This window comes from Sciurus carolinensis, chromosome 9 (assembly GCF_902686445.1).
Source record: "Sciurus carolinensis chromosome 9, mSciCar1.2, whole genome shotgun sequence".
Classification (NCBI taxonomy): domain Eukaryota; kingdom Metazoa; phylum Chordata; class Mammalia; order Rodentia; family Sciuridae; genus Sciurus; species Sciurus carolinensis.
The window spans coordinates 94368263-94395180 of record NC_062221.1 but is presented as its reverse complement, the minus strand read 5'-3'; the positions used below and the strand labels follow the sequence as shown (position 1 = coordinate 94395180).

At 38.0% G+C, this 26918-nt stretch overlaps 2 protein-coding genes across 14 annotated transcripts in view; one reads left to right on the top strand and one right to left on the bottom strand.

The window, feature by feature from the left end:
* Positions 1 to 15086, top strand: part of St3gal6 (ST3 beta-galactoside alpha-2,3-sialyltransferase 6) — a 55043-nt gene extending 39957 nt beyond the window's left edge. For all 11 annotated transcript variants that reach the window (XM_047563320.1, XM_047563316.1, XM_047563315.1 and 8 more), the window contains 5 exons: positions 8231 to 8326; positions 11147 to 11333; positions 11433 to 11570; positions 13170 to 13322; positions 14780 to 15086. In XM_047563320.1, coding sequence (XP_047419276.1) covers positions 8231 to 8326; positions 11147 to 11333; positions 11433 to 11570; positions 13170 to 13322; positions 14780 to 14866 — 661 coding nt within the window. In that variant the 3' untranslated portion in view covers positions 14867 to 15086. The remainder of the gene's footprint in view (positions 1 to 8230; positions 8327 to 11146; positions 11334 to 11432; positions 11571 to 13169; positions 13323 to 14779) is intronic.
* A 2170-nt stretch (positions 15087 to 17256) lies between these two features.
* Positions 17257 to 26918, bottom strand: part of Dcbld2 (discoidin, CUB and LCCL domain containing 2) — a 106660-nt gene continuing 96998 nt past the window's right edge. For all 3 annotated transcript variants that reach the window (XM_047563369.1, XM_047563370.1, XM_047563371.1), the window contains 3 exons: positions 22383 to 22432; positions 21451 to 21588; positions 17257 to 20680 (listed from right to left, as the gene is read on the bottom strand). In XM_047563369.1, coding sequence (XP_047419325.1) covers positions 20211 to 20680; positions 21451 to 21588; positions 22383 to 22432 — 658 coding nt within the window. In that variant the 3' untranslated portion in view covers positions 17257 to 20210. The remainder of the gene's footprint in view (positions 20681 to 21450; positions 21589 to 22382; positions 22433 to 26918) is intronic.

Genomic DNA, 26918 nt, shown 5'->3' with positions numbered 1-26918 from the left:
TGCTCCTGACCCCTCCCCTAATTCCTAATAGTCCCTCTTCTATGTTCAAGTGATCATTTTTGTTTGTTCTATTTTTCTTTAAGTTTCCACATATCACAGAAAACATGATACTTGTTCTTTTGTGTCTGGCTTATTTCACTTAACATGAAGTCTTCCAGTTCCATTCATGTTGCTGCGAATTACAGAATTTCATTCTTCTTTATGGCTGAATAATACTCCATTGTGTATATATACCATATTTTTTTTCATCCAGTCATCTGTTGGTAGCACCTAAGCTGATTCCATATCTAAGCTATTGTGACTAGTGCTGCAATAAATAAGAGAATGGAGGTATCTCTTTTCTGTGCTGACTTCATTTCCTTTGAATGTATATACCTAGCAGTTGAGTAGTTGGATCATATGGTAGTTCTATTTTTAGTTTTTTTTAGGAACCTCCATAAAGTTTTCCATAGTGGCCCTATTAATTTACATTCCCATCAAGGGTGTGTAAGGTTTCTTCTTACTCCACAATCTCACAAACATTTGTTACTTTTTTTGTTTTTTTGGTAATAGCCATTCTGATGGGGGTGAGATAGAATCTCAATGTAGTTTTGATCTGCATTTCCTTGATGGCTAAAGATGTTTCATATAGTGGTTTCTATTTCCTCTTTTGTGACGTGTCTTTTCAGATCATTTGCACTTTTGTTAATTGGATTACTTGTTTCTGTTAAGTTTTTGAGTCCCTTATATATTCTGGATGTTAGTGCCCTGTGATGAGTAGCAGGCAAAGATTCTCTCCCATTCTATAGATTGTCTCTTCACTCTGCTGATTGTTTCCTTTGCTGTGCAGCTTTTTAATTTGATGTAATCTCATTTGTCAACACTTGTCTTTGTTTTGTGTCTAACTAGGAAATCACTGCTTGTGCTAATACTTAAAAGTATGTCCCCTGTGTTTTCTTTCAGTAAGTCTTATACTGAGGTCTTTGATGCATTCTGAATTGATTTTTGTTCAGGGTGAGAGACCGCACTCATTTCAGTCTTCTGCATGTGACTATCCAGTTCCCTCAGCACTACTTGCTGAAGTGCTGTCCTCTTCCCACTCTGTGTGTGTGTGTGTGTATGTGTCACCTTCGTTGAGAATTGCTTGACTGAAGATGTCTGGGTTTGTTCCTGGTTCCTCTCTTCTATTCTGGTGGTCTGCTTTTATGCCAAAGCCATGCTACTTTGTTACAAGGGCTCTGTTGTATGTTTTGAAATCCACCATTGTGATGCCTCCAGCATTGTTCATTTATGCTTTGGCTATATGGGGTCTTTTGTGTTTCCATATGAATTTTAGACTTTTTTCTAGTTCTGTGAAAAATGTCATTGGGGATTGCATTGAATCTGTAGATTGCTTTGGGTAGTATGTCCATTTTGACAATATTTATTCTCCCAGTTGGTGAACATGGAAGGATTTTTCCCCTTCTAATGTGTTCTTCAATTTCTTTCAGTGTTTTGTAATTTTCATTGTAGAGGTCTTTTATATCCTTAATTAGATTTATTCCTAGGTATCTTATTTTTATATGGCTATGGTGAATGTACTCACTTTCCTGATTTACTTCTCAGTGAATTCATTATTGGTGCATAAAAAAGCTACTGACTTTTGTATGTTGATTTTGTATCTTGTTATTTTGCTGAATTTGTTTATCAGTTCTAGAAGTGTTTGATCAAGTCCTTAGGATTTTTCTGTGTATAGAATCATGATCTATAAACAAGGAAACTGAACTTCCTCCTTTCCTCTATGTATACCTTTTCTTTTTTTTCTCTTGCCTGAGTGCTCTGGCTAGAATTTCTAAACCATATTTGATAAGAGTGGTGAGAATAATCTTAGAGAAAATGCTCTCAGTTTTCTTCCATTCAGTATGATGTTGGCTATCAGTATAATTTCTTATTTAAAAACTGTGGTATTCATTCCATTTCAATTTTGATCACATATCAACGGCAACCATATATATAAATTTTTTCTACCTAATATTTTACATAGCTCTCATTTATAGAGATTTGTTTTGTACAGACCTGTGGCATATGTGCTTTAGCTCAATTCTCTAATTTTGTAAACTGAGAAACAGGCAAGGCAAACATGCACAGTTTATTATAGCTGGTAAATGTCAGTGCTAGTATGTGAACCTAGATGACTCTAACTCCAGGGTGTGAGTTAAGAGTGATAAATAGCTATTCCTTAAATATTTGCAGCAAGTATCTGCAAATATTTATAGTCTTTGGTCCTATAAATGTGAACTCCTAAATCCTTGAGGGTGTGTCACCCGAAGTCTTATTCTTGCTTAGTTTTATCACAGAACTAAACTATGCTCTGTTCAGCTATTTTCTATCACAGGTGTGTGATATCACATCTGTGTGTGCCTTGACCAGACCATTTCCTTCCTTCTTGCTGACCTGGTCTTCTTTCCCCTGCCTTTCTCCTCTTTGTCACTGGGAGTGCCTCCACTCCCCACCACCAGCCTATGTACATTTCCTCTGCTCAAGTAATTTCCCTATACTTTATATTCCCTCCCTCCTCTAGAAGGATTCAGACATTTCTGTTGTTTCAAGTCTGAATCCTTTAAGATTCTGCCAGATACAAGTGCTAGTTTTGTTTAGAATCTCTAACAGCATGCATGGTACTCTCAGTTGGGATAGATTCCACTGTGGATGGGAAAACTTGAAATATAGGTCTCACATACATGGAGTCTACAGATAAATGTTGCAGGGCTAGCCCTAACAGTTTGTGATCATCAGGGCTAAGGCTTTTTCTCTTTTATGCTCGGCCATTCTTCGGTCTATGGTTTCTCCTAGGGTCCAGTATGATAGCTGGAATTCCGCCAATTACATCTGCATTTTTGCCAGAAGGGAGGAAGAAGGGAAGAGGGGCACATCCCCACCCTTTAAAACTTGCCTTCCTCTTTAATGACATCTCACAGAAGTCACATATTAATACTTAATTACTTCTAGTGACTTGTGAGCACTGCATCTTCCTATTTCCATATTCATGCTACCAAGGTAGAAGCTTGAAATCAGCCGTGGTGGGAGTAATATACCATGAGGATTGGCAAACACTACAAACCAGAACTTCTCCTATGCCCCCCGACCCAGAACTGGTTGTTGAACATTAACTAGCAACCACTGATGACATCCCATTGGATAGGAGTCAGTCACAAGCCAACAAACACCTAGCTGGAAGATAGACTGGAAAATATTGCTTTTATTTCAGGTGACTGTGTATCCACCTTTAAAATTTAAGGGACAGGTAAACCTGATTATTGAAGCACAATTAACTATTTTTTATCCGTATGTTCTATCATTTCCATGGTCCCCATTTGTTTCTGTGCTATTCTAAGGATTTCAAAGTCAATTAGTAACTCTGCTCTGAAACAACAGCTCAGTACATTTTTTTCTATTTGTTGCTGCTGCTGCTGATTTTACATAGATTCAGGTTCCTCTTTCCCAAAGTACATATAACATGAGGCTACCCTGTTAAATGAAATTCACTATAGATGGAGAATATATTAAGTAAATTACAGTACAGAAGACGAATAATTAAAGTATGCCCATATTCCAAAACCATGATCCACATTGCTCCCTGGCACCAACCTGCACCCTGGTACCAAGGGTGTTATTCTTTCCTCAGGGGATCCCCCAGCTAGATGCAACAGAAACCTTGAAGCACAAAATCAGCTCCCACTAAAATGCACAAGTTAGATTCTCACCCCCATCCACCAGCATTGCATTCTGAAACTGTGCCAGATTTTAAGAAGAATACTTTAGTTCTGCAGCATAGATGGTTATACAATAACTACACATAAATGTCTTGCCCACCGGAAGCACCTGTGTAAAGTCAGTTGCTGGCTAAATGGATGGCGATTTGCAAAAGCTACCTGGCTGCTCACTCAAGCAGAATCTATTATGTCTGCCTTAGTCAAACAGGGTTGGATTGGCTACCATCCAAGGCAGGAGGAAGCTCTTAGACAAAAAAAAAAAAAAAAAGATTTAGATATCAGCAATGTATTTGTTAACAAGAGTCCTAATCCTGTAAGGAATCCCAATGTCTATATCTCTAATGTCCTGCTATTTTGAAAGGTTTCTTTATGCAGCAGCCTTTCAGCCAGGGGCAGAACATGAGGGTGACAGGAAGTTGTGGCTTTACTTTACCAGAGTGAGTCACATGTGATGAAGGTGCTAGTTCAGCCACTACTTGTTTTCTAGCATCTGCTGTGGTCCATTGTTATATAATGATATAGAAATTGTGGTACACACACCAGAGGGAAATGATCACATCCAAAGGATCAAAAACATTCATGACATCAGTGAATTCCTTACTTCACTAAAGGGAAAATTGAGATCAGAGAGGTCAGATCACAAGGCCAAGTTCCCAGAAGTACTAAGTGGGGGACCCAGAATGAGGAGCTAGGCCTCTACCCCTAGTCCCTTGAACAGCATTTTAGGTTCTTCAGGATGCAAGAAATAGTTTCCTAACCAAGAATGATTTGAACATTTATTGTTGTATATATTGCATAAACATGTGCTTTCAGACTTGCAGATTTGTGGTCCCAGTTTGCAGGGTGCCCGGCTTCTATCTGCTCTGACTGTGGATTACACAACCCTGGGGATGGTCAATTCACACACACAAGTTGTCTGAATGATGCTTCCTATATTTGGACTGCAAGCAACCTGAACCTCTGAATAGAGTGACTGTGGTAGTGGGATTGAATTAGTGACTCTGATGTTAGGGCTCCAGGGTAACTTTTCTGTGACTCTTTTCCTTTTGAGTTGTAAAGTAGTCATAGCTGCTATAACTTTATGTCACATGTCAAAGTCTAGGCAGAAAGGAAGGGCAAGGTTAAAAGAAAGTGTTCTGCTCAGACTTTTTTTTTTTTTTTTTTTTTGGCCAGGGGCAAAAATCTTTTCTGAAAGCATCTGAAAGAGTTTCCTAGTCTCTTATTGCCCAGGGATGAGTCACATGGCTATCTCGAGGCCAGCTATTCGCAGAGGAAATGAGCTCACCATTAGAGGCTTCTGGAAGCACAGCTCTGCTGCCTGGCACAGAGGGTGATGTGCATTTGGAACATGACTAACGCGATCTGCCGTAGAGTGTTAACATTGAAGTTGGACTGATGTGCTTTAATGCATACGATGCTGCCCGAGGGAGAGATGAAGGTCTGAAAGCATTCAGAAAGGAAGACATATCATCGATGATTTGACATGGGCAGCTTAAGTTTCTTTCCTCTATATTGTTTCCCTCTGCCTAGCTTCCCTCTGCTGGCTTTGCCTGACTTTATGGGAACATGCCTTTCACCTGAGGGAAGTGTAATATTTTACCACTGCTCTTCAGCAGCTTTTCAGATTTTCCATTAACAGGTACAGGCACTCTGGAATTATTTTGTTTTTCTGGGTAAGCAGTTTGAGGCATGTCCATTTCCTAAACAGTTCCCAAGCTGGAGTAACAGGTACCTGCTTCTCCTGACATAAATGAGAAAAATGACCTCCATGCACTCACTTAACAATCAACTGAAGCAGGTGATTTCACTGACATGGTTTCCTTTCAAAGGCATTGGCCAGTTTTTTCTACAGTAAGGGTCTTTCCTTTCTTCTACCTGTCCCCTATGACTCTGACAGAGATGAACACAGAAAGTGAAATTCCTAAAAATGTGGTATTAAAGTGTGAGGAGAGTCTTTGGATTGGGAGTTTTCTTGAGTGAGACATAGTCTGTGTGATTCCATGTTTCATAACTCTTTGAAATGGCTGAGACCATAAGCAGAAGGAGGTTGGGAAGGCTGAGCACAACAAATGAGGCCATCTTGGAAGATCCTGCCAAAGAGATCACTTGTAACCCTAGACTCCCCTTTTCTCTTGGCTGGAGGCAAATCAGTAGGATCTATGGGAGGAGGTCTAGGACCTTGAGCTTGAGGGAGACCAGTGATGTGTCACACGTAGTACAACAGATGGTATGTGTAATATGACAGATGCCCTTTGGGTAAGCCTGAGATTATGATGCCAAACATGACCTAGGACTTAATGACCATCTGCAATCTAGTCTGATAAAGGGGAAACTTCTGTAAACATTGAGATTCAACCCATCAGTTCATTGCTAAGTGACATAATGGAACTGGTCATGTCTGGGATTGAGATAAATTACCTCTTTCTGGGGTCAACTTCAGAGAGACTTGTAGGTCAGAAGTCCTTTGTTGAAGTACCAGGGTAAGACCCTGGGGGTATGCTGATGGCCTTGATCTGTGTAGTTGAAGGCATGCAGCTTCTTGGAAGATTGGGGACTGTAGGCCAGGATGGATGCTAGAGCCCCTAGGACCCCTGGACTCAGGACAGGGCAAGCCTTCCCTTGTCCAGGCAGTGCCCTCCAGCCTATATTGGAGGGAGAGGGTTAGAATGGATACCATAGTTATAGATATCCTTCCCCTGTACAGGTTAGTTTTCTTCTTGGGAACAGATGCTGTTTAAGTTCTGTTTGTTTTCAGCTACCAGCTTCCCAGTGCCACACCATGCTTAGCATTCTCAGTGGAGAGATGGAGCTAGCTAGCTTCAGGAGGTTCAGCTTCTGATTTCCAATTGACAACCCCTGTGCTTAAGGAAGGCTAAGCAGACTGGTGAGCGTGGGAATTGACCCCTGCCATAGAGCATTCATGGGATGGACCTGGTGAGGACAACAGCAGTGACACAGAGAAGAGCATTCTCAATATTCAGCAATGTTCTTCTTTCAGTCATGGCCCCAGAGTAGTAAGCCTTTGATAAAGTTGGCTTCCTGGGATCAGGACTAAAGTCAAACTTGTTAATAAGGCATCTAGATAGGTAACTTTCTTAGTTGAAAACAAACAGATGTAAACAAACACACACTTCTAGAACACACTGTGATAGGTTACATGTTTATCACGTGAGGTTTTGGGCATACAGTTTATTGGGTGCTTCCCAAATCCCTGCTACCTGTGAAACCAGTGCTTCTCGTACTTGTCTTCTGAAGACCCTGATTTAGACATGACTTGTTAATATTTGAGAGCTAAGAACCCCAATTAAATGTGTTGTTTTTAAAATGTTAGCATTAAAGTTTATAAAATAATAAGTGAGGGATACAAATTATATGTAAGAAAGGTAAGCTTGTGAATGTAGGAATGTGTACAGTCTCTTCTTAACTTGCCCAGTGCTGGGCTCTTTTAAATAGTTACTACATTCTCTATTTAAATATTCTACAGCATTTGTACAATTTTGCTACTCATTAATTTCCTAAACACTTTAAGGTCTTGAGTTGAACTGAGCTGCTGATTTCATGGTTCTTAGAGGAAAAAAAGGTTTTCTTTAGACTTTCCATATCATAAGGAAGGACAGCTTCAAAAGCCTTTATTTCTGTAGTTTTGTTCCCTAGAGGAGAAGGATTTTGTTTGTTTGTTTGTTTGTTTGTTTGTCATTTCTCCAGGCCCGGTTAGTTAAGTGCTAGGAGGTAGATGGGCCAGGGCCATGTATTCTGAGAGTCAGCACTATACAATATGTGCTTCTAGGCTGATCCTAGCCAGCAACAGGAAGTCCCCCTTTGTGGCCTACTTTAAAGCTCTTTGCCAGGAACACAGAGTGCACTTGTAGTTTGTTTTGGTTAAGCTCCAAGGACCAGTCCATGTTTGGGAAATTGAAGTGAGCATGGGCAGGATACAGCAGGCTGCCCTTTCCCCACCAGATTCTATCATCTGCTTTGTCACTTATGAGATGCAACAAAAAACCAGAAATAGAATCTCAGAGGAATGGGTAACACTGGCAAAAAATGTACATGTACGTAATGTTAAACATACTGGTATCAGTAACAACAAGGAGAATTCTAGGTGGAGGGGTCTCCTGTGCTCTAATTTTGTATCCAGATGCTAGTTCCACCTCTTGGAAGTGTAACTTCGAATTGTTATGTGTTTTATGAACCTATTTCTCCATTTGTGTAATGGGAATATTAGGTTTATGTATCTCAATGAGTGGTTACAAGAATTACATGAGAGAATGGGCTGCTGAGAGGTATTTGTTGACAATGAGCACACACTGTTCCTATAGAATATTATTTCTTTGACTCTTACATGTATATAATACGTAGCTACACCTTTTGGTTCACGATTGGTTCCTTTTCTACTTGTGAAATTTGGCATAGGGTTCCTGAAAGCAGGAACAGGTTCTTGGAATTACCCTATTCTGTTAAAGATGGCTCAATCTCTGACTTGTCTATTTGCCCAACAGGGTGCCGTGTAAAAAGTGTGTGGTGGTGGGCAATGGAGGAGTTTTGAAGAATAAGACCTTAGGAGAGATAATCGACTCCTATGATGTAATAATAAGGTAAATATATTTCACCTTTGCCAACCTAGAATGGTTTGAAGAGAATATGGTTTCCTACTTTAGGACAGCTGCATTTTAAAAGTTGCTTCAATTTGTTTATGTTCTTGATTACACAACCCTCTCTCTCAGTAGTTGGCTAGAGTAACGCCTAGATTTCAGGTCACTGATTTAGCAAATATTTATTAGGTTCCCTTAATATTCCAGGTACATTTTTAGCCATAGGGGAGATAGCAGTGGATAAGAATGGTACTCTTATTCCCTGTGGTGCTTACATTCTAATGCAGGGAAGAAAACAGTAATTATATGAGAAAATGTATTGTATCATATATCCAATTAGAAAAAGATCACAAAGAATGGTGAGTGGTACTTGGGAATGAGTGACCATGTTAATGAGATACTTAAGCTGGACCTAGGTGACCATATAGGACCAGCCACATGAAGGTTAGGGAAGAGCAGGATAGGATCCTGTGTTTGAGTAAGCAGCAAAACTCCAGTAAAGTTTGAGGGCAGCAGCTCAGGTGCAATCAGAGGCTAAAGAGGTGGCAAGGAGCAGGCTGTGCAGGATTTTGTAAACTAGGATTAAAAGCTTGGATTTTATGTACAACAGGAAGCTTTTAACAGGTTTTAAGTAAGAGAAGAATGCAGTCTAGTTCTTTAAAAGATTCCGGCTGCAACATAGACAATGGAATGTGAACGACAATGATGGAAAGGAGACATTCACCTAAGGTGCTGCATTTGGGTAGGAGATGATGATGGCTTGGCTCAGGATAGATGGGAGAAGTAGGCAAGTGGGCTGACTGGAGACATGTTACAGATCTGGGTTTATTAGGATTTATTGCTTTACTAAATGTGAGGACTAATGGGAATAAAACAACCAAGGGTATTGCCTACTGTTTTCAACCTAAAGGTTGGCTGGATAGTGATTATCATTTATTGATAGGAGCAGGAGTAGATTCAGAAGAATAAGATTTTCTCTGTTTATATGTTAGATTTGAGATGCTTATGAGACACACCATGGATAAGTCAAGCAGAAATTTAGTTTCATTGGTGAGAGGCCTATGAGCTATGTTTACACTATGGACTTGGTGAGTTTCCAGGAAGAGACTGAGGTTTTGAGAAAAGAGGGCCCAGGACAGTTGTAGAGCTTAACATGTAGAGGGAAATTGATCAAAGTTAAAGGGGATAGAGAGGATCCACCAGTGAAGGAGGAAGATGAGGAGGTGATCACAGAAGCTGAGAGAGCAGTGTTTTAGGTCAGAGAGAGAGATACAAACTGCATCCCAATGTTGATGAGAGGTCATATAAAACAAGGACAGAGAGACAATGAGGTGGTCAATCTGAAACTCTTTATTACTTTGACAGAAGCAAATTTAAAGGCATTATATGGCAAAAATCCTGATTGGAATGGGTTGGAGAGAGAATGCAGATGAGAAAGTGGAGAAATTAGTCTCATCAACTCTTTTGAGAAATTTTGCTCTGGAAAATGAACTGGTAGTTGGAGATGGTTACAGAATCAAGGAGAGATCTGTTGTGTTCTTTTCTTTTGTGATGGTAGTAGTGCTGGAGCTTATTGTTAAACTAATGGAAATGAGTGGAGAAAGTGTGGTAGAGAGAGAGGGGAATAGGGTCCAGAGTGCAAGCATGGTTAATCTTTTGTAATGGCAAGAGGAACCAGGATTGTCCAGGATTGTGGTTGGAACGACCAGCGTTCCTTTAGATGTAGTGGTGGGAAAATAAAGATGTTCTTGTTTTCTCAATGAAAGGTTGTAAGGTCATCATTTGGTCTAAGTGTGGGTATTAGGAGTAGCTAAGAATAGTTTTCTGCGGGAGAGCTAGTGTATGGGGGCAACACATTAGGGTGACCCTGGCAGTATTCTGGAGTATTGCTAGTTTCTGCAGAGCAAGGTCACCTTATTTTCTATTTATTTTCTATTTTCAGGAAGCTTTGATAATTTACCTACAAAATAAATTTGAAGCATTCACAAACTTCTCTACTTATAAACTGTCTAAATCTGTTTAAAACCATAGCAAGCCCTTGTAGGAAAACACCATGGTACAAAATTTTGAAAGTCATTTCAAATGTTAAGACTGTCTTATATTACACGAAATCAGTGACAAAGAGTAAAGCAGTATTTATCCTCCTAGGGGACACTGTTTTGGAAACAAATAATTCCTTTTTTATAGCATGCTTTCATGGTGTGTGCATAAATAGTGCATGTCTGACCTTGGCTTTGAGCATACACAAACCTGACAGTAGATCCTTTGTGGTTCTTTAGTTCATTCTACCAACAGACCTTCATTCGTTGTGCTCCAACACATTTCCTTCACTTCAGAGCAGCACAATTTTGATGGGTCTTCCAGCCAGCTTGAATGTGATTCTTCTTACCTGTCAGTTGCTTAGACACAAATCCATGTGCAATGACACTGTGACCACAGCCATATAACTTTCTCAGGTCTTCAGGGCTCTTGTGTAAATCTAAGGGTGTTTCTGTGGTTGTCCTCCAAGGTCTCTTTTAACTCTAGTATTCTGTGCTCCCATCTCTCTTAGTCTTCAGTTTTCCTGAAGGTAAAATTGAATTATCCTTGGCTCCACAATTAGTTTTCAAATACAGATGAATATTTTTGCCTTTGAGCAAACAGCTAGTTCTTAAGAGGAATCATCTCCATGGCCATTACATGTAAAAGATAGATCAGTTGCTGTGTGGTTTCAGAACACAGGTAAATGGCTATTTGTCCAATTCTGAAGCCTCTGAGAACTGTAATGAACATGGCTTGTTCTCCACCTGTTTACATAAATCTTGTGTGTCTTCCTACCCACAGAATGAACAATGGTCCTGTTTTAGGACACGAAGAGGATGTTGGGAGAAGAACAACCTTCCGACTTTTTTATCCAGAATCTGTTTTTTCAGATCCCAGTCACAATGACCCCAATAGTACAGTGATTCTGGCTGCTTTTAAACTTCTTGACTTAAAGTGGCTACTGGAATTGTTATCAGGTGGCAAAATAGTAAGTTGGCAAAATTGATCTGCCTTCAGATTCCTTTGGTAATTTTCCTTAAAAAAAATAAAAGCAACTGTATTTTATTTTCTATACCCTTCATTTCAGAATACTAGTGGTTTTTGGAAGAAACCAGCCTTAAATTTGATCTACCAACCTTATCAAATCAGAATATTAGATCCTTCCATTATCAGAACAGCAGCTTATGAACTACTTAATTTTCCAAAATATTTTCCCAAAAATCAGGTATGTATGTTTGCATGATTTCAAACTGCAGATTCAGCTGAGGTAGAATAGAGGGTCCTGGGACCTTTCAGAAATTATGAGAACCATGGCTCATGAGGTAGTTTCTGAGGGCTCTACCTGAAATAGTAAGATTGGATACCTGTGGATATTATCTTTGTTTTTCACAATAAAAGGAAAATAGCTTTAAATTTTGTTGTTTTTTGGGTTCTCCTCCACCCCCACCCCTTGCAGGGCTTTCCTGGGGTTTGTGTGTTCAAATGGCTTATCTCTTATAACCTTATCTTCAGTCTTCTGCAGCAAGGAGAGTAACTGGGTGGGCTGGTGCACAGGCTTGTGCTCACCATAGCAGGACTGGCTTCAGGACAAGTGATTAGCTTTTCAGGCTAAAAAGAATAGTATGAAGCATTCATTAGGAAGCTTTGTGTTACTACAATGAAACACATGAAATAGGCCACTCATGAAGAAAATAAGGTATATTTTTGCACAAAGTAAGTCCAAGATTGAGTGGCTCCATGCTTTGGACCTCTGGCAAGTATGGCACATCACTATGTATGTTGGAGTGGAGTGTATTCTCACATCTCGAGCCAGGACACAGAAAGAAGAAGAGACCAGAGTCCCACAATCCCTGCTGAGGGCACACCCCTAATTACCTGAGGGCCTCCCACCAGGCTCCACCTCTTAAAGGCCCATAGCACCTCCAACTAGTGCCACCATTGTGACAAAACCTTTACTTATGGACCTTTGGGGTAACACATTCACACCACAGCACAGTTAAAAATATCACAGAAACTAGAAAGGAAGGAAGGACAATAATGTAGTCCAAAATATTTCTGAGGTTAGAGAACACTGGTACTAAAAATTTTTAAGAAATTAATAACAGTTGGAAGGTGACATAGAGTCAAGAAGTTTGTTTGCATTCTAAAGAAACTGATTCACTAGAGGAAAATATTGATGACAAGGGGAGAAAGTGGTTAAGGGTAGAAGCCTAGTTGTTGAGCAGAGGTGGAATATGTACACTAGTGAAAGGATCAGGTGTAGCACTAACAGAGACATCTTGTCCCTTGTGAAGAGGTGGGAGCTGCAAGTGTAGGTAAAGATGCAGGTAAGATGGTAGATTTGGAGTTAGGAAGGTGATATAGTTGTCGCTTTCATTTTCATAGAGAAATCAGGATTAAATTGTCAATTTAGAGTAGGAAGATGGGCTGTTGAAGAATAAATTTATGTCATCTTGAAAAGTAGGAATGGGACTTGACAAGCACAATTGGGTGGCTAGATCCACTCAATGTCTGCTTGAGACTCTGGCCATTTGCTTAACATGACCAGGCAAGAATATTTTCTTTTGCTTTATTCTGGTGCTTAGGTGTGGACATAGGATGACTGGAGAATTGAGTTTCACTAGAGTGAAGAGTCTGCCGGGTGATCGTGTAGGTTCTGTGGATGATGGTTGGCTGCTTGGGGGCTAACTGATGAGGATTTAACTTAATATTTATTTTACCTAAATGTTCAAAAATCCTTGTTTCATGACTAGGTCAACACAAAATGTTTTGGAAACAAGGAACTCATTTGCATTTTTGAAAAAGTTTTTAATTTCTCTCCTAGGAATCCAAACACCCAACGACAGGAATTATTGCCATCACACTGGCATTTCACATATGTCATGAAGTTCACCTAGCTGGTTTTAAATATAATTTTTCTGACCTCAAGAGTCCTTTGCACTACTATGGAAATGCCACCATGTCTTTGATGGATAAGGTAATATACACACACATGATAACACACTTTGGTATAATCTTTGTTATTGTTGAAAAGCCCATATTTTCTCACTTTTACTTTACTAATGGAAAAGTTTTGAGGGTTTGAGAGCTTGAAGGGAGCTACAGAGCTATCGAGGGCTGAAATTAGGACTCAAGTCAATAGGCTATTTTACTATAACAGCAATTCCTAAATTGTGGGTCTGAGACCTTGGTAGAATCTCATGGTTAATACCAAGTGCACCAAAACCATATAGGGAACAAGCCTTAGATATCATATCATGTTTGTACTATTTAAGTATACATACAAGCTTCTGTGTATGAGATGTACAAATTTACCCCAAAGCAGGGCTATGCTCACAGCGACTCTTTTCATGTGTTTTCTTTTTCCTGTGGTGCTAGTTCTTGAACCCAGGGTTTTGTGCATGCTAGACAAGCTCTTTACCACTGAGCTACAGCCCTGCCCTTCATGTATTTTTGTTATTGTTAGAGAAGATGGTCTAGAACAATATAGCCTGGTAAAAGAATTTTCATGGTTAAAAAGGTTGTCTTTTCACTAGATCATGTCTGTTCTTGAATAGAGATCAATAGTGGTAAATTTAATCCTGAGGATTTCAATTGAGTGAGAAGGATTTTATTTTTTTAATTCTTAGATTAGTAGGCTACCCTAAGGGATAGGATTAAAATGTTATCTGTACCTTAACATTGAAATATGAAATGATGTGTTATATATGGATATATCTCATGAAATCAATCCCCCAGTAGTATTCAGGCTGGGTTTTATTCCTGTCTTTTGTCCCTCCAGACTCAGGCTCCCAGCTGCAAACCAAACACTTGAATATTCAAGATTTAGGTACCTAGAACAGACTTTTGGCTCATTTCTCCAATCTCTAATCTTTCCTGTAACTCTTATGGTACTACAAGTGTCATATAAATAACAAAATGTTTAAACAACTCCCTATCAATAGAATTAATTTCAATTTTTATGGTGCTGGGACTTGAACCCAGGGCCTTGCACATATAAGACAAACACTCTACCACTGAGCTACAACCCCCAGGTGTATTTTTTAAATACATCTTAAACTGAACCATTCTTTATAGGAGGTTCTTATGTTCAGGACAACTTTTTTAAAAAAATGAATTCCAACTGGTGCTTTTATAAAAAATCCATTCTGACTTAAAATTTTGGCTCCTAGATTTATATCACAGGACACCAGAGGCTCTGAAGAGGCCTCCACTCAAGTGATAGTTTAAGTGGAAAGAGGGGGCTTCAGCGAAAGCTCTTGCACAAGAATGAACAAGGAAAAAGAAAGTAGGAAGGCAACATAAGTCCGTGTGACTTGTTACTTAGCATTTGAAGTTTTTATACAGAACTTGTAAGATCCACAACATTCCATTGCTGTGTTAATATTCTGGGATTGGGACTGATGGTAATCTTACATTGTTTTTCTTCTTCAGAATGCTTATCACAATTTGACTGCAGAACAGCTCTTTTTGAAAGACATTATAGAAAAAAACTTTGTAATCAACTTGACGCAAGATTGACCCTACAGACTCAGAAGGATGCTAACAGTATTAGTTTTATTTTTATACTGCAATTTTTAGTTTATTTTTAAATATATTCGATAAACTTGTCAAATTATGTATATGAAGTCTGTGGCTGCTTGGTGATTCATAACTACCAGCTTAATTTATGTGAATATATTTATGAAAAACAAGAAAGGCCTAATTAAGATATCAGGGAAATAAAGTTTTAATTGCATCATTTTTTAAAAATAAGCTACTGTTTTGAGGTGTTTGAAAACACCTTTTTATAGTTAATGTCATCTTAGACTTCTGAAAGGATGTGACTCCTTAATAAGTAAGGAGATGGAGTTTACCAGTTTTGACTACTGTGGGATTCTGAGAGGTCTGCCTGGCTACTGTACCTGGCAGGTGGGAAACTGGAATACAACTGTGCCTAGCTCTAGCAATGTGCAACCACCTGGCTGTGGAAACCTAAGTTCACACTGGTTTAATCCTCCCCCTCTTGCTCCCTGCCATTACTTAAATCATGATTGTGATGAGTCATAATTTGGTAGAAGGAAAGAAGTTATTTTTAAGTTAAAGGAAATCGGCAAAATGTGAAATTCTGAATGAGTAAATAACTAATTCAATTACTAAAATCTGATTGCTTTGTATTATTTTAAACAAAACAGAGTAACTCTAAAAAAGAAGCTAAACTAGGGAAGCTCCAGGAAGGGAAAACTGAAAACATTTTGCCTGGCATAATTTATCCATTATTCAGTTTTTATTTGAAGTAAACTGGGAATGGTAAGGAAGACAACAAAGCAAATTTACCCTTAAGAAGAATCAAGCTTCCAGGCATGATGGTGCACGCTCTTTTTTTTTTTTTTTGGGACCAGGGACTTAAGTCAGGGGTGCTTAACCACTGAGCCACATCCCCAGCCCTTGTTTCATTCAGAGACAGAGTCTGACTGAGTTGCTTAGTGCCTTGCTAAATTGCTGAGGCTGGCTTTGAACTTGTGATCCTTCTGCCTCAGCCTCCAGAGCCACTGGGATTACAGGCATGTTCCACTGCACCTGGCTGGGGGTGCACATTGTAATCCCAGTAACTCAGGAGGCTGACACAAACAATCCCAAGTTCAAAGCTAGCCTCAGGGGCTTGGTTAGGCCCTATCTCAAAAAATAAATAGGGCTGTGTATGTAGTTCAGTGGTAAAGCAACCCTGGGTTGAATCCCCAGTACCAAAGGGGGAGAAAAAAAAAAGAGTCAAGCTGATTTCAGACTTAAGTATTTTCATGAAAAAATCCCAATTTTTCACAAAATTACTCTTCAACTGAAAAGTTTACATGGCTGTCTTGGGTACACCAAAGCATCCAACTGGATGCAAATAAGCTAGTCCTACAAAAGTGGTGACCTGGTTTCTTTTCCAAATTTTACAAATAAACCAAAAGCTCCTGGGGGGTGGGAGAATAAGAGGTAAAGGAGAAAGAGAAGAGCAGAGTTTATAAGAAGGATGGAATGAAAAGCTGTCAGAAGAGGTCTGAGTTAAAGAATTACTAGGTTGAAAAATTGATATAAATGGGAAACATCAATGTAACCAACAAGCATCCTGCCTGAGATTATACAAAGGGCCAAAGTGAAATACTTAAAAGCAGTGTGAGGCAGAGAAAACTAGTAATTTATTTAACTGAGTTCAGACACTGACTGGAAGGACTGTGTTCTGTTAATACCAGCATATGTTTGCATAGTGCTCCAGTTTTATTTGATTCTTCTGATAATCTGGAAGGGGAAAAGGTGGTTCTAGACCAGAATCCACTGCATTCAGTGGTATATTTCCCTTACAACACACAGCTATAGGTGGTGGCTTGGCTGCTGAAGTACAGTTTATATAAAACAAATCAAGCTTCAGAAAGGATGGGGCTGGCCATAGGAAAAAAAATTAAGGAAAACAATAGTAGCATTTTCAAATGTTGGTATAATCACTATATAATGATGGACATAAAATTGATGACTGAAGTTAATATTGAGAAATCTGATTATTTTGTGTAGTATGACAAAACCTACAAATCTCAAGGTTCTTTAAGCCAAATAATCTGAGCAAGACACATATATACAATTTATTAAAAACACATGAACACATTAAAATCTCACTATTTATACAATCTATTCTAGCAACATATACAAATCTGAGTGACTACAGTACATGCCGAGGTAAGAAAAGTACATTCTGAGAGAATATAACTGACACCAAGCCATTTTTATTTCTAATATATATTTCAATACATGTTTTCTTTCTACCATTCCCAGTGCTAAATAAAAGAAAAAAGTAAAAGAAACTAGTCACAAGTTGGATTAAATGAGAACTGGTGCCTTAGTTGACCTAAAAAGTATTTTAATAACCATCCAATTGGATTTTTCAGTTTAGAGACTTCAAGTTCAGAATCAAAAGGCAGAGCAAATAATTTTCTTTCTTTTCTTTTCTTTCTTTTTTTTTTTTTTTTAAGGCAGAGGGTCATCAGTTCTCTTAAGAGTTGGAAAAAGCTTTCAATATCCCACATAATTTACTGGTTCTTTCTAGGTGCCTCATGTGACATGATATTTCTATAGCCCTTTAGCTCTCCAGGTGACAGTACAGAATGAAGGCAAAGGTCCTCTGGTCTTAACACTCTCCACAGCTCTGTGGCCACATTCATATTGATGGCCTCACACTCTGCTCTTCTCCAGAGGGAAGAGGAGAGGCAAGTGTACATATAATATTTTTTAACTCTTGTATAAATTCTCTACTTGAACCATTTTCATCAATGAATAAACCCATTGTTCAATGCAAAGTGCAAATAGTGAAATGTGAACTTAAATAACTGGACTAGACCTAGCACATTCAATAAGATTTAGATTTACAGCATTTAATAAAATGTAAATCATAATTCACAATGTCTTTAACTGTGCTGGTTCCTAGAATCAAGTAACAGCCAAGTCATTGTAATTTAATGAAACCTATAGGCCTAATAGCCACACTTGCCACATCATTGTCTGATTTCTCTATTTGTATTATCAAGAAAAAATTTAATCCAATAACCCACAGTGATTAAGTCTTAAGTATTTCAAGCAAAGAATAAAAATTCAAGGGAATTTTGTCAACAAAGTAACAATGGTTACTTTCACATTTTAGTTGTTACTTGATTGTCTCCAAAGCTATATATATCAGACATAAATGTACTAAAAACCAGGAACAAACAATTCTAATATGAAAACAAACTAAAAGTACAAAACCAGAAAAACCATTTGAATCAGGCTCAGCAATTCATCTGGAAAGTAAAATATAAAAATAGTAAAAACTATGTATTTTATTAAAATCATTGGTAGTTCAAGGACAACAGCACAGTGGCAATATGAATCAAGTCTTAAAATATGCATCAATTCAGAAAACATTTGCCTCTCATTAAAAGAAAGAAAGATAAAAAAAAAAAAAAAAAAAAAAAAAAAAAACTCCAGGGAAAACGATCAGGTCATACAACTATACAAAAATAGCAAGTTTCTTTGGGAAAATGAAACAGTTATTGAAACATCTCTCTTAAAGCTTCAAACAGGCATATGACTTGAGGAAAAGTATATTCCCTGTGTACTAAGAAAAAATATAAACAACAAAATGATTTACTCTGTTCCCACCTGAAAGGGGATAACTGCATTAATATATGTGCTTTACAAATTCACTTATGGTTTAATAAAAGTACAACATCTGTGCTTTTTGTTTAAAAATATGCACTGATTTTTTCAATTGTGAAATTGTGCCTCTAAGTTTGAAAAATGAAAAATGAAAATCAAACCAACAAAATTATACAAGGAAAAGGCAGGGAAGCTGCAGAAAGAAACAGTTCTCATTTAGAAGCAATTTTTTAAAAATACTGATGCACTTGTGGAAGTAAGCAAAATGAATACTGTTCAACTTTATTCAAACATCATAATCTTGTGGCATGAGCCAATAGAAATGTCTAGAACTTCATGTGAAAATACATTTTAACATTTAGTCTACACACTAAGGTTTACAGTAGAGGGAATGTCAAATTTATATATTTTTATCATATGGTGAGCTTACATTGTCTTGCCAGTCTAAAGATATTTAAAGATGGGATTTGTACTACAGACTAATATATTACAGATGATATCTAATTTAATCCATCTGAAACTAGTTCTGGGCACATCATGAACAAGTGGCAATAAGGAATTTGCCAGGAGGTATCAAAAACAATTTCATTGGCAGGATGTGATTATGTCTGTTCCCTAGCTATGACATAAAGGACTACTGACATCTTGTACCACACATAAAAGGCACAATCACACTACCAAAGAATACATGTTGGATTTCCATTTCTTATACTAGTTTACTGGGGAAAACTGAAAATAGAAAATATTTTATTTGACTAAAATTATAAAATACCATGAGACTGTAAAAAAGTGTGTGTGTGTGTGTGTGTGTGTGTGTATAAATAAGAAATGAAAGAGCACAAGTTCTGGTTATTTTTTTTGTTGGAGTTTTGTAAGGTAATTTATATTACTACTAGGTGAAGAGGGGAGAGTCTCCCTTAGAACTTTTCTAAATTGTAAATTGTTTCTCTTTTGTTTCCACACCTTAAGAAGTATACTTGAAGACATCAGAGGATCTCAATTCATGAGACTGATAATGCTAGCAACACCTACTGAAATAAAATATTTCATAAACACATGAATGGGGCTCTGGGGCAGAAAGAATGAGCGGGGATGAGACCAGGTTGATGAAGTGCTACAGCTCTTAAAAGTGTCAAGAAAGGGAAAAGTCAGTCACTCCAAAGTCAGAGTTTCCAACATAGATCTTCCTAAGGGGAGACCAGTGTGTACAGCTGGGGTCAAATTAAACCTTATCTCACTAAGTATTTTCAAAAAAGAATCCAGAAAGTAATATAGAAATGAAGAAGAGGAAAACATGAGTACCCACCTTTCACAAAGGGATAATTCAAGCCATTAGATATTTCAAGAACAGTACCATGCATTATTGCCAGTCAGGCTAATAGAACCATCTCTTGAGTTCATTAATGTACCTGCAGCATTGGTAATAAATACTCTCAGTGATTTTCAGTTTCTCTGAAGTGCATTATAGGGAGCTTTTTCTGTATTAAAAATAGTGTTTTACAGTAGTAACAAACAGATGTTCAAAATTTATCAGGCAAGCAGTAATTGTGCCACAGCAACACCTTTTAAGTGAGATAAGTAGTTTCATGTACCTTGGGCACCACATTTCCCAACCACTTCAGTGACAGATATGTAATACATTCTATATATTACTACAACTAAAAAAAAAAAAAAAGGCCATGTGCTTTAAATTGATGCTTTGTAAAAAGCAGCATTACCTTCAAAGGATTTCTTTAAAAACATCATATTCCACATCCCTTTCTGTTCCTGACACTTCCTGTGTGCTCTGGGGCACCTGGTACACCAATTCATCTGGGGCAGCTGGACCTGGCTTCCCACCTTTTGGGGTATCATACTGGGCTTGGGCTGAGGAGCAGCTGTCTGTCCTGGAGAGAAGTGTATTGTAAGTTCCCACTAGAGTGGGAGGTTGGTTCCCTGTAGCTTTAAAAGTGGATGTGGAGGGCAGGCCAAGTGAAGCTGTGGGATGCCCTGACATGTCCATGATGATGGGGGTTGCATACTCAGGTCCAGTAATCGGCAGTGGTTCAGCATAGGCATGATATACTTCCTGCACTGGAGAGTTGTAAGGATCGAGGTCTGCATAGCCTGCTTCTTTTCCTTCTTCTGGTTTAAAGGTAGATCTCTGATGAAGTGTACCAACGATTCCTCCCACAAGTGGCTGTGCATACTCTGCAGATATCACAAAACACACCAGAAGAGTTATCTCCCTAATACAGAGATTACATAATTTAAGGTGGTAGCTGCAGGTTACACTAAAACACTTCTCTATGACATGGTTATTGCTATCAACACAGACTTATTAATTTCCTACTTGCAAGAAACAAAATCAAAATGTATACATGCATTCTACTGACATGTACAACTAATTAGAATAAAAATAATTTTTAAAAACTTACTGTTTTCTAGTATGTCACAGTAATAAATTAATTTGCCAGAAAGTCTCCTTCATGTAATTTTGCATAAAGACTATATATGTTCTTTCAATCAAGGTAGTATTTCATTAAAAATATAAATATTTCATTATTAAAATAAGTATTAATCTTAGGAAAAAAACACCAGATTTTTTTTCTTTTCAAATATTAGTAAATGTTTAAAATATTCAAATGTATACTAGGATAACAGGATACTATAAAGCTCTTTCTTTTTCTCCTGTTCCCAGTCTTAACACTCTTGCCCTACTCCAAACAAAGCAAAACCAAAACCCAGGTTAAGAAACAAAATGCCCAGTCTTTAGAAATGAATGTTCCAATTTTATGAACAGAACATAAAAATACAGAAATAACTATGTCAAGCTCATCTTTTTAAAAAGTCTACCTTCAGAATATAGCTCATCTTTAACATATGAAAAAGATAAAAGATCCATAAATCCCAAAGCACTTTACAGAAAACTTAAGCCATTTCTTCCTCTACCAGGTATCCAACAGCTGCCATATAGTTACCTGCAGAGTCAGTTTGCAGCATTGTAGTGACTTCTCTTGGACTCAAATGATTCACCTCACTACTGCTATAGCGCACAGGAGTCTCCTCATGTTCCATTGATTTGGCAGGGAGAAACTGCTTCATTCCTTTCCACCAACCTTCATTGTGATAGTAAACCAAAGGGACCATTTATTTGTGTAATAAATATCAATGTAAACTAGCCTTTATAGTCAAGCTAATTTTCTGCTTTGATAGAAGATTATCCAGTGCAAAGCAGAACATGGTAGAAACCTATTGAATGCATATGTAGAAGAAATGAGTGTTATATGCAGTCAGATAGAATAATCTACTATAGGGGTGGTTTTTAATAAGTTCTTCTCAAAAAATAATTTGCAAGATCCATCTGGGGGTGCCGGCAGCACTGTAATCTGTCCCACTACTGCTCCTTTTCTACTCTAGTCCCAGCAGTGAACAGTCTTGTTTTAGTAGTGAGGAGGACCAGCAGGGGGCCTCTGTGTCACCAGCAGCAATTCAGAAGATGTAACTCATCACCATGGAGATGAGTGACCTCATCACCTCCTACACTGTTGGACTTCACATGCACATACTATTAAAGGGACCATAGTCCTTTGTTTCTTACTCATGCTTACATAGGCCACACAGAATGCTGGTCTCCTCAAGAGAAACTGAAGACATAGGACAAAGCAGACAAGTGTTTCAGAAGAAAAAGAGCAGTGCAAGTGTTATGAGAAATTAGCACTTTAATTTCATTATTTATTAACTAGAAGAGACTTTGCAGAAGAATAAAAACCAGCGAAAAGAGGAATGCCACTTTTCTAACAGTGGTCAGGGGTGGTTCTGTGGGCCCAAGAACCATGCTTTCTCACTACTGCCACCTGCAGGGGAGGGATTTCCCTTTGACAGAAGAGAGATACAAATCCACAGGAGTTACCTGCCCGGTCCCAATAAGGCAAGTCATAGGTGCCTTCAGTTTTTTTCTTTCTGGAAAAATACAGGGGGAAAAGAAAAATAAAAAAGGTAAAGAGAATTAATTCTCTGGAAAGTAATATCTGAAACTACAGCATAATCTCTAGAATGAATAATTAGTCAAGAGTTCACATGTCTACTTGTTCTGAGAAGGTCCTCTATTTCATTTGACTTTCAAAATTTCCAGAGTTGTGGATTATAAATTCTGGACTGTTTAAATAAATTAAAGTTATATTGTTACCCACATATTATCTACTTAAAAGTGATAAAGGAAATAAAAATATTAAAAAACTCAGCCCTGATGGATAGGCTATTATTAGTAAGTTGCTTTAGGTCTGTTTTGGTTTCAAATGTAAATTTCACAGATCAATGGAGCCACAAAATTCACAGAACTAGAAAACCATTTTCTAGTTTTCGATTTTGCATTTTTTTCCTACTTCCTACTTTTCTTCCACTGCCCTTACCCCCAGAGAAGTTTAAAGTATACTATACCCTTAATTGAACAGATTTCATTCCCCCCCCCCCCATTCTAGCATAAATTGATGCCAACACTAATAGTGACAAGTGGCAGAGGGAGGGGAGGCACTGTAGAGTCCCTGGGAAGGCGAAAGTCCCAGGCACAACTAACAAGATGCTTCCCAGTCTTCTGGACAGGATTCTGATTTGTCCTCCCTAAGAGAAATCTGTTAATTATATTTAGAAAGAGCCTTTTTACAAAGAAAAGGACAACAAATGAAAGGACATTTTCTGATTCAAATATGTCACTCTAATTTAAGTAAACTAGCTTGCTCTGCAGGATAAGGAGAGCAAAAATTAGTCTACAAATGAGAGTAAGGTAGCTATTTGATTTTCTCAGTAGCACAAAAGTGGCTTTTTTTTAAAGAACTCAAGTCATTTGCTTTTCCTACTAGGAAATACCTGTTATAACACTAGGTTTTTTATTGTTAATATTAAATGCTTCCTCGTTTTAAAGACTGGTTATATTTATATTTCAGTAATTCAAAATAAAGCACAATGTAAATTTGTGTAAGATAAATTTATGTGTTGAAATTGTTAATCAAAACTTGAATGGAAAATAAGTAATAAGATTGTCTATTAAACAAATTTCTCCCTGAAAATCCTCTATTGTAAACATTTTTTAAAATATCAATAATCTTTTCTAAATGAAGTTAAAACATCTTAAATGGTTAGGACAAAAATTAATGGTATGAGTATTACCAAGGGTGTACTACAAAGGATTCTACATACCAAATTTCAAGTGGCAAAGTTTCAAGTTATTTATTCATTTCATAAAAGTGCTTAGAACAGTGGTTGGCATGGGTTAATGATTAAATAAATAAAAGTTGTTTTATTTTTATTCACTTTTTCCTATTTTCCACAGTTCCTTAATGGCATCTGCTCCTTTACTCTTTGTCATGAAGCTAATTGCTGCAATTTCAACTACATTCTTAGTAATAATTCCAATTCTCCAGTTCAGCCCCTTTGTCCTATACTCAAGGCATGTGTTCCAACTCCTCTGGGGAGTCTAAATATCCAAGGGTCCTTTAGACACCATTCTAAACTGATCTCAGGACCTGACCCTGACTCTCTCAACAATTCTGCTCCCTCATCCTCACCTTCAGGCCCTGTGCTTCCATCGGTGGATTATTCTTTATTCATTTGGTATACCTTTGTTGGCAGCAGCAGATAAAAACTCACGATCCTATGCCTGCTCCAATACCCACCCCACTTTTCCAGTACTAGCCAGTGAACTTGGGCAAATTATTTATGCTGCTGTTATCATTATTATTACTCTTGTTCAGTTCACTGAATTCATCATCATTCTCCTCTCTGTATGTTGCCAAAACCCTCTCCCCTTCTTCCTTTCCCTACCACCCTCACACTGGGCTCTGTTCTGCCTTCCCAACACTATGCATCCTGGATCTACATGCTTCTCTAGCTTCCTCCTATGGCATGGATTCTCTGGTAGGCCGTGGCTGACAGTTTTCAGTACTGTATTCTCTTCTGGTCCGTAAGCTTTGGGGTTCATCATTGGACTACCCAGCTCTTGACTCAATACTTGGCACACAGTAACACTAAAATCTGGAAATGTTTGTTAAATAGCTAAACAAGTGAAGTCATCCTTTTTCTCCACCAAACTTGTCCCTCCTGTTATCTCTACTCATGTCATCACTACTAGTATAACTGAAAAAAGTCAGAAACCTCAGATTTCCTAAATCCTTCCTTTCTTTCTCTGTAGATATCCAGTCATTTATCCTTTCAATTCTATTGTGAAACATCTCTCCTTTTATGTCTTCCCATTCCCTAGAAACAGTGTTTCTGTCTGGCTTAATACATCCTGCTGTCTCTTCCCATCTTTCTTTCTTTTTTTTTTTTTTTTTTTTTTTGTAAACAAATGGGATACATGCTGTTTCTCTGTTTGTACATGGCGTAAAGGCATACCATTTGTGGAATCATAAATTTACATGGGGTAATGTTGTTTGATTCATTCTGCCATTTTTTCCCTCCCCCCCTCCCCTCCCACCCTTCCCCTCCATCTATACAGTCCTTCCTTCCTCCATTCCTGCCCCCCTCCCTAAACCCAACTCCAACCCCAACACTAACCCTTCCCACCCCCCATTATGTGTCATCATCCACTTATTAGCGATATCATTCTTCCTTTGGTTTTTTGAGATTGGCTTATCTCACTTAGCATGATATTCTCCAGTTTCATCCATTTGCCTGCAAATGCCATAATTTTATCGTTCTTTATGGCTGAGTAATATTCCATTGTATATATATACCACATTTTCTTTATCCATTCATCAATTGAAGGACATCTAGGTTGGTTCCACAATCTGGCTATTGTGAACCGAGCAGCTATGAACATTGATGTGGCTGTATCTCTGTAATATGCTGATTTTAAGTCCTTTGGGTATAGGCCAAGGAGTGGGATAGCTGGGTCAAATGGTGGTTCCATTCCAAGTTTTCTAAGGAGTCTCCACACTGCTTTCCAGAGTGGCTGCACTAATTTGCAGCCCCACCAGCAATGTAAGAGTGTACCTTTCTCCCCACATCCTCGCCAACACCTGTTGTTGCTTGTATTCTTGATAATTGCCATTCTAATTGGGGTGAGATGGAATCTTAGGGTGGTTTTGATTTGCATTTCTCTTATTACTAGAGATGTTGAACATTTTTCCATATGTTTGTTGATTGCTTGCAGATCTTCTTCTGTGAAGTGTCTATTCATTTCCTTAGCCCATTTGTCAGTTGGATTATTTACATTCTTGGTGTAGAGTTTTTTGAGTTCTTTATAGATTCTGGAGATTAGCGCTCTATCTGAAGTATGATTGGCAAAGATTTTCTCCCACTCTGTAGGCTCTTTCTTTGCATTGCTGATAGTTTCCTTTGCTGAGAGAAAGCTTTTTAGTTTGAATCTATCCCAGTTATTAATTCTTGCTTTTATTTCTTGTGCTATGGGAGTCCTGTTGAGGAAGTCTGGTCCTAAGCCGACATGTTGAAGCTCTGGACCTACTTTTTCTTCTATAAGATGCAAGGTCTCTGGTCTGATTCCGAGATCCTTAATCCATTTTGAGTTTAGTTTCGTGCATGGTGAGAGATATGGGTTTAGTTTCATTTTGTTGCATATGGATTTCCAATTCTCCCAGCACCATTTGTTGAAGAGGCTATCTTTTCTCCATTGAATATTTTTTGGCCCCTATGTCTAGTATGAGAAAATTGTATTTATTTGGGTTTGTGTCCGTGTCCTCTATTCTGTACCATTGATCCACCTTTCTATTTTGGTACCAATACCATGCCGTTTTTGTTACTATTGCTTTGTAGTAGAGTTGAAGATGTGGTATTGCGATACCCCCTGCTTCACTCTTTCTGCCAAGGATTGCTTTAGCTATTCTGGGTTTTTTATTCTTCCAGATGAATTTCATAATTGCTTGCTCTATTTCTGTAAGTTACATCATTGGGATTTTAATTGGAATTGCATTGAATCTGTATAGCACTTTTGGTAGTATGGCCATTTTGACAATATTAATTCTTCCTATCCAAGAACATGGGAGATCTTTCCATCTTCTAAGGTTTTCTTTAATTTCTTTCTTTAGTGTTCTGTAGTTCTCATTGTAGAGGTCTTTCACCTCTTTTGTGAGATTGATTCCCAAGTATTTTATTTTTTCGAAGCTATTGTGAATGGGGTAGTTTTCCTAATTTCTCTTTCTGAAGATTCATCGCTTATGTATAAAAATGCCTTAGATTTATGTGCATTGATCTTATATCCCGCTACTTTACTGAATTCACTTATGAGATCTAAAAGTTTTCTGGTGGAATTTCCTGGTTCCTCTAATTATACCATCATATCATCAGCAAATAGGGATAGTTTGAGTTCTTCTTTTCCTATTCGTATCCCTTTAATTTCTTTGGTCTGTCTAATTGCTCTGGCTAGAGTTTCAAGGACGATATTGAATAGAAGTGGTGAAAGAGGGCATCCCTGCCTTGTTCCAGTTTTTAGAGG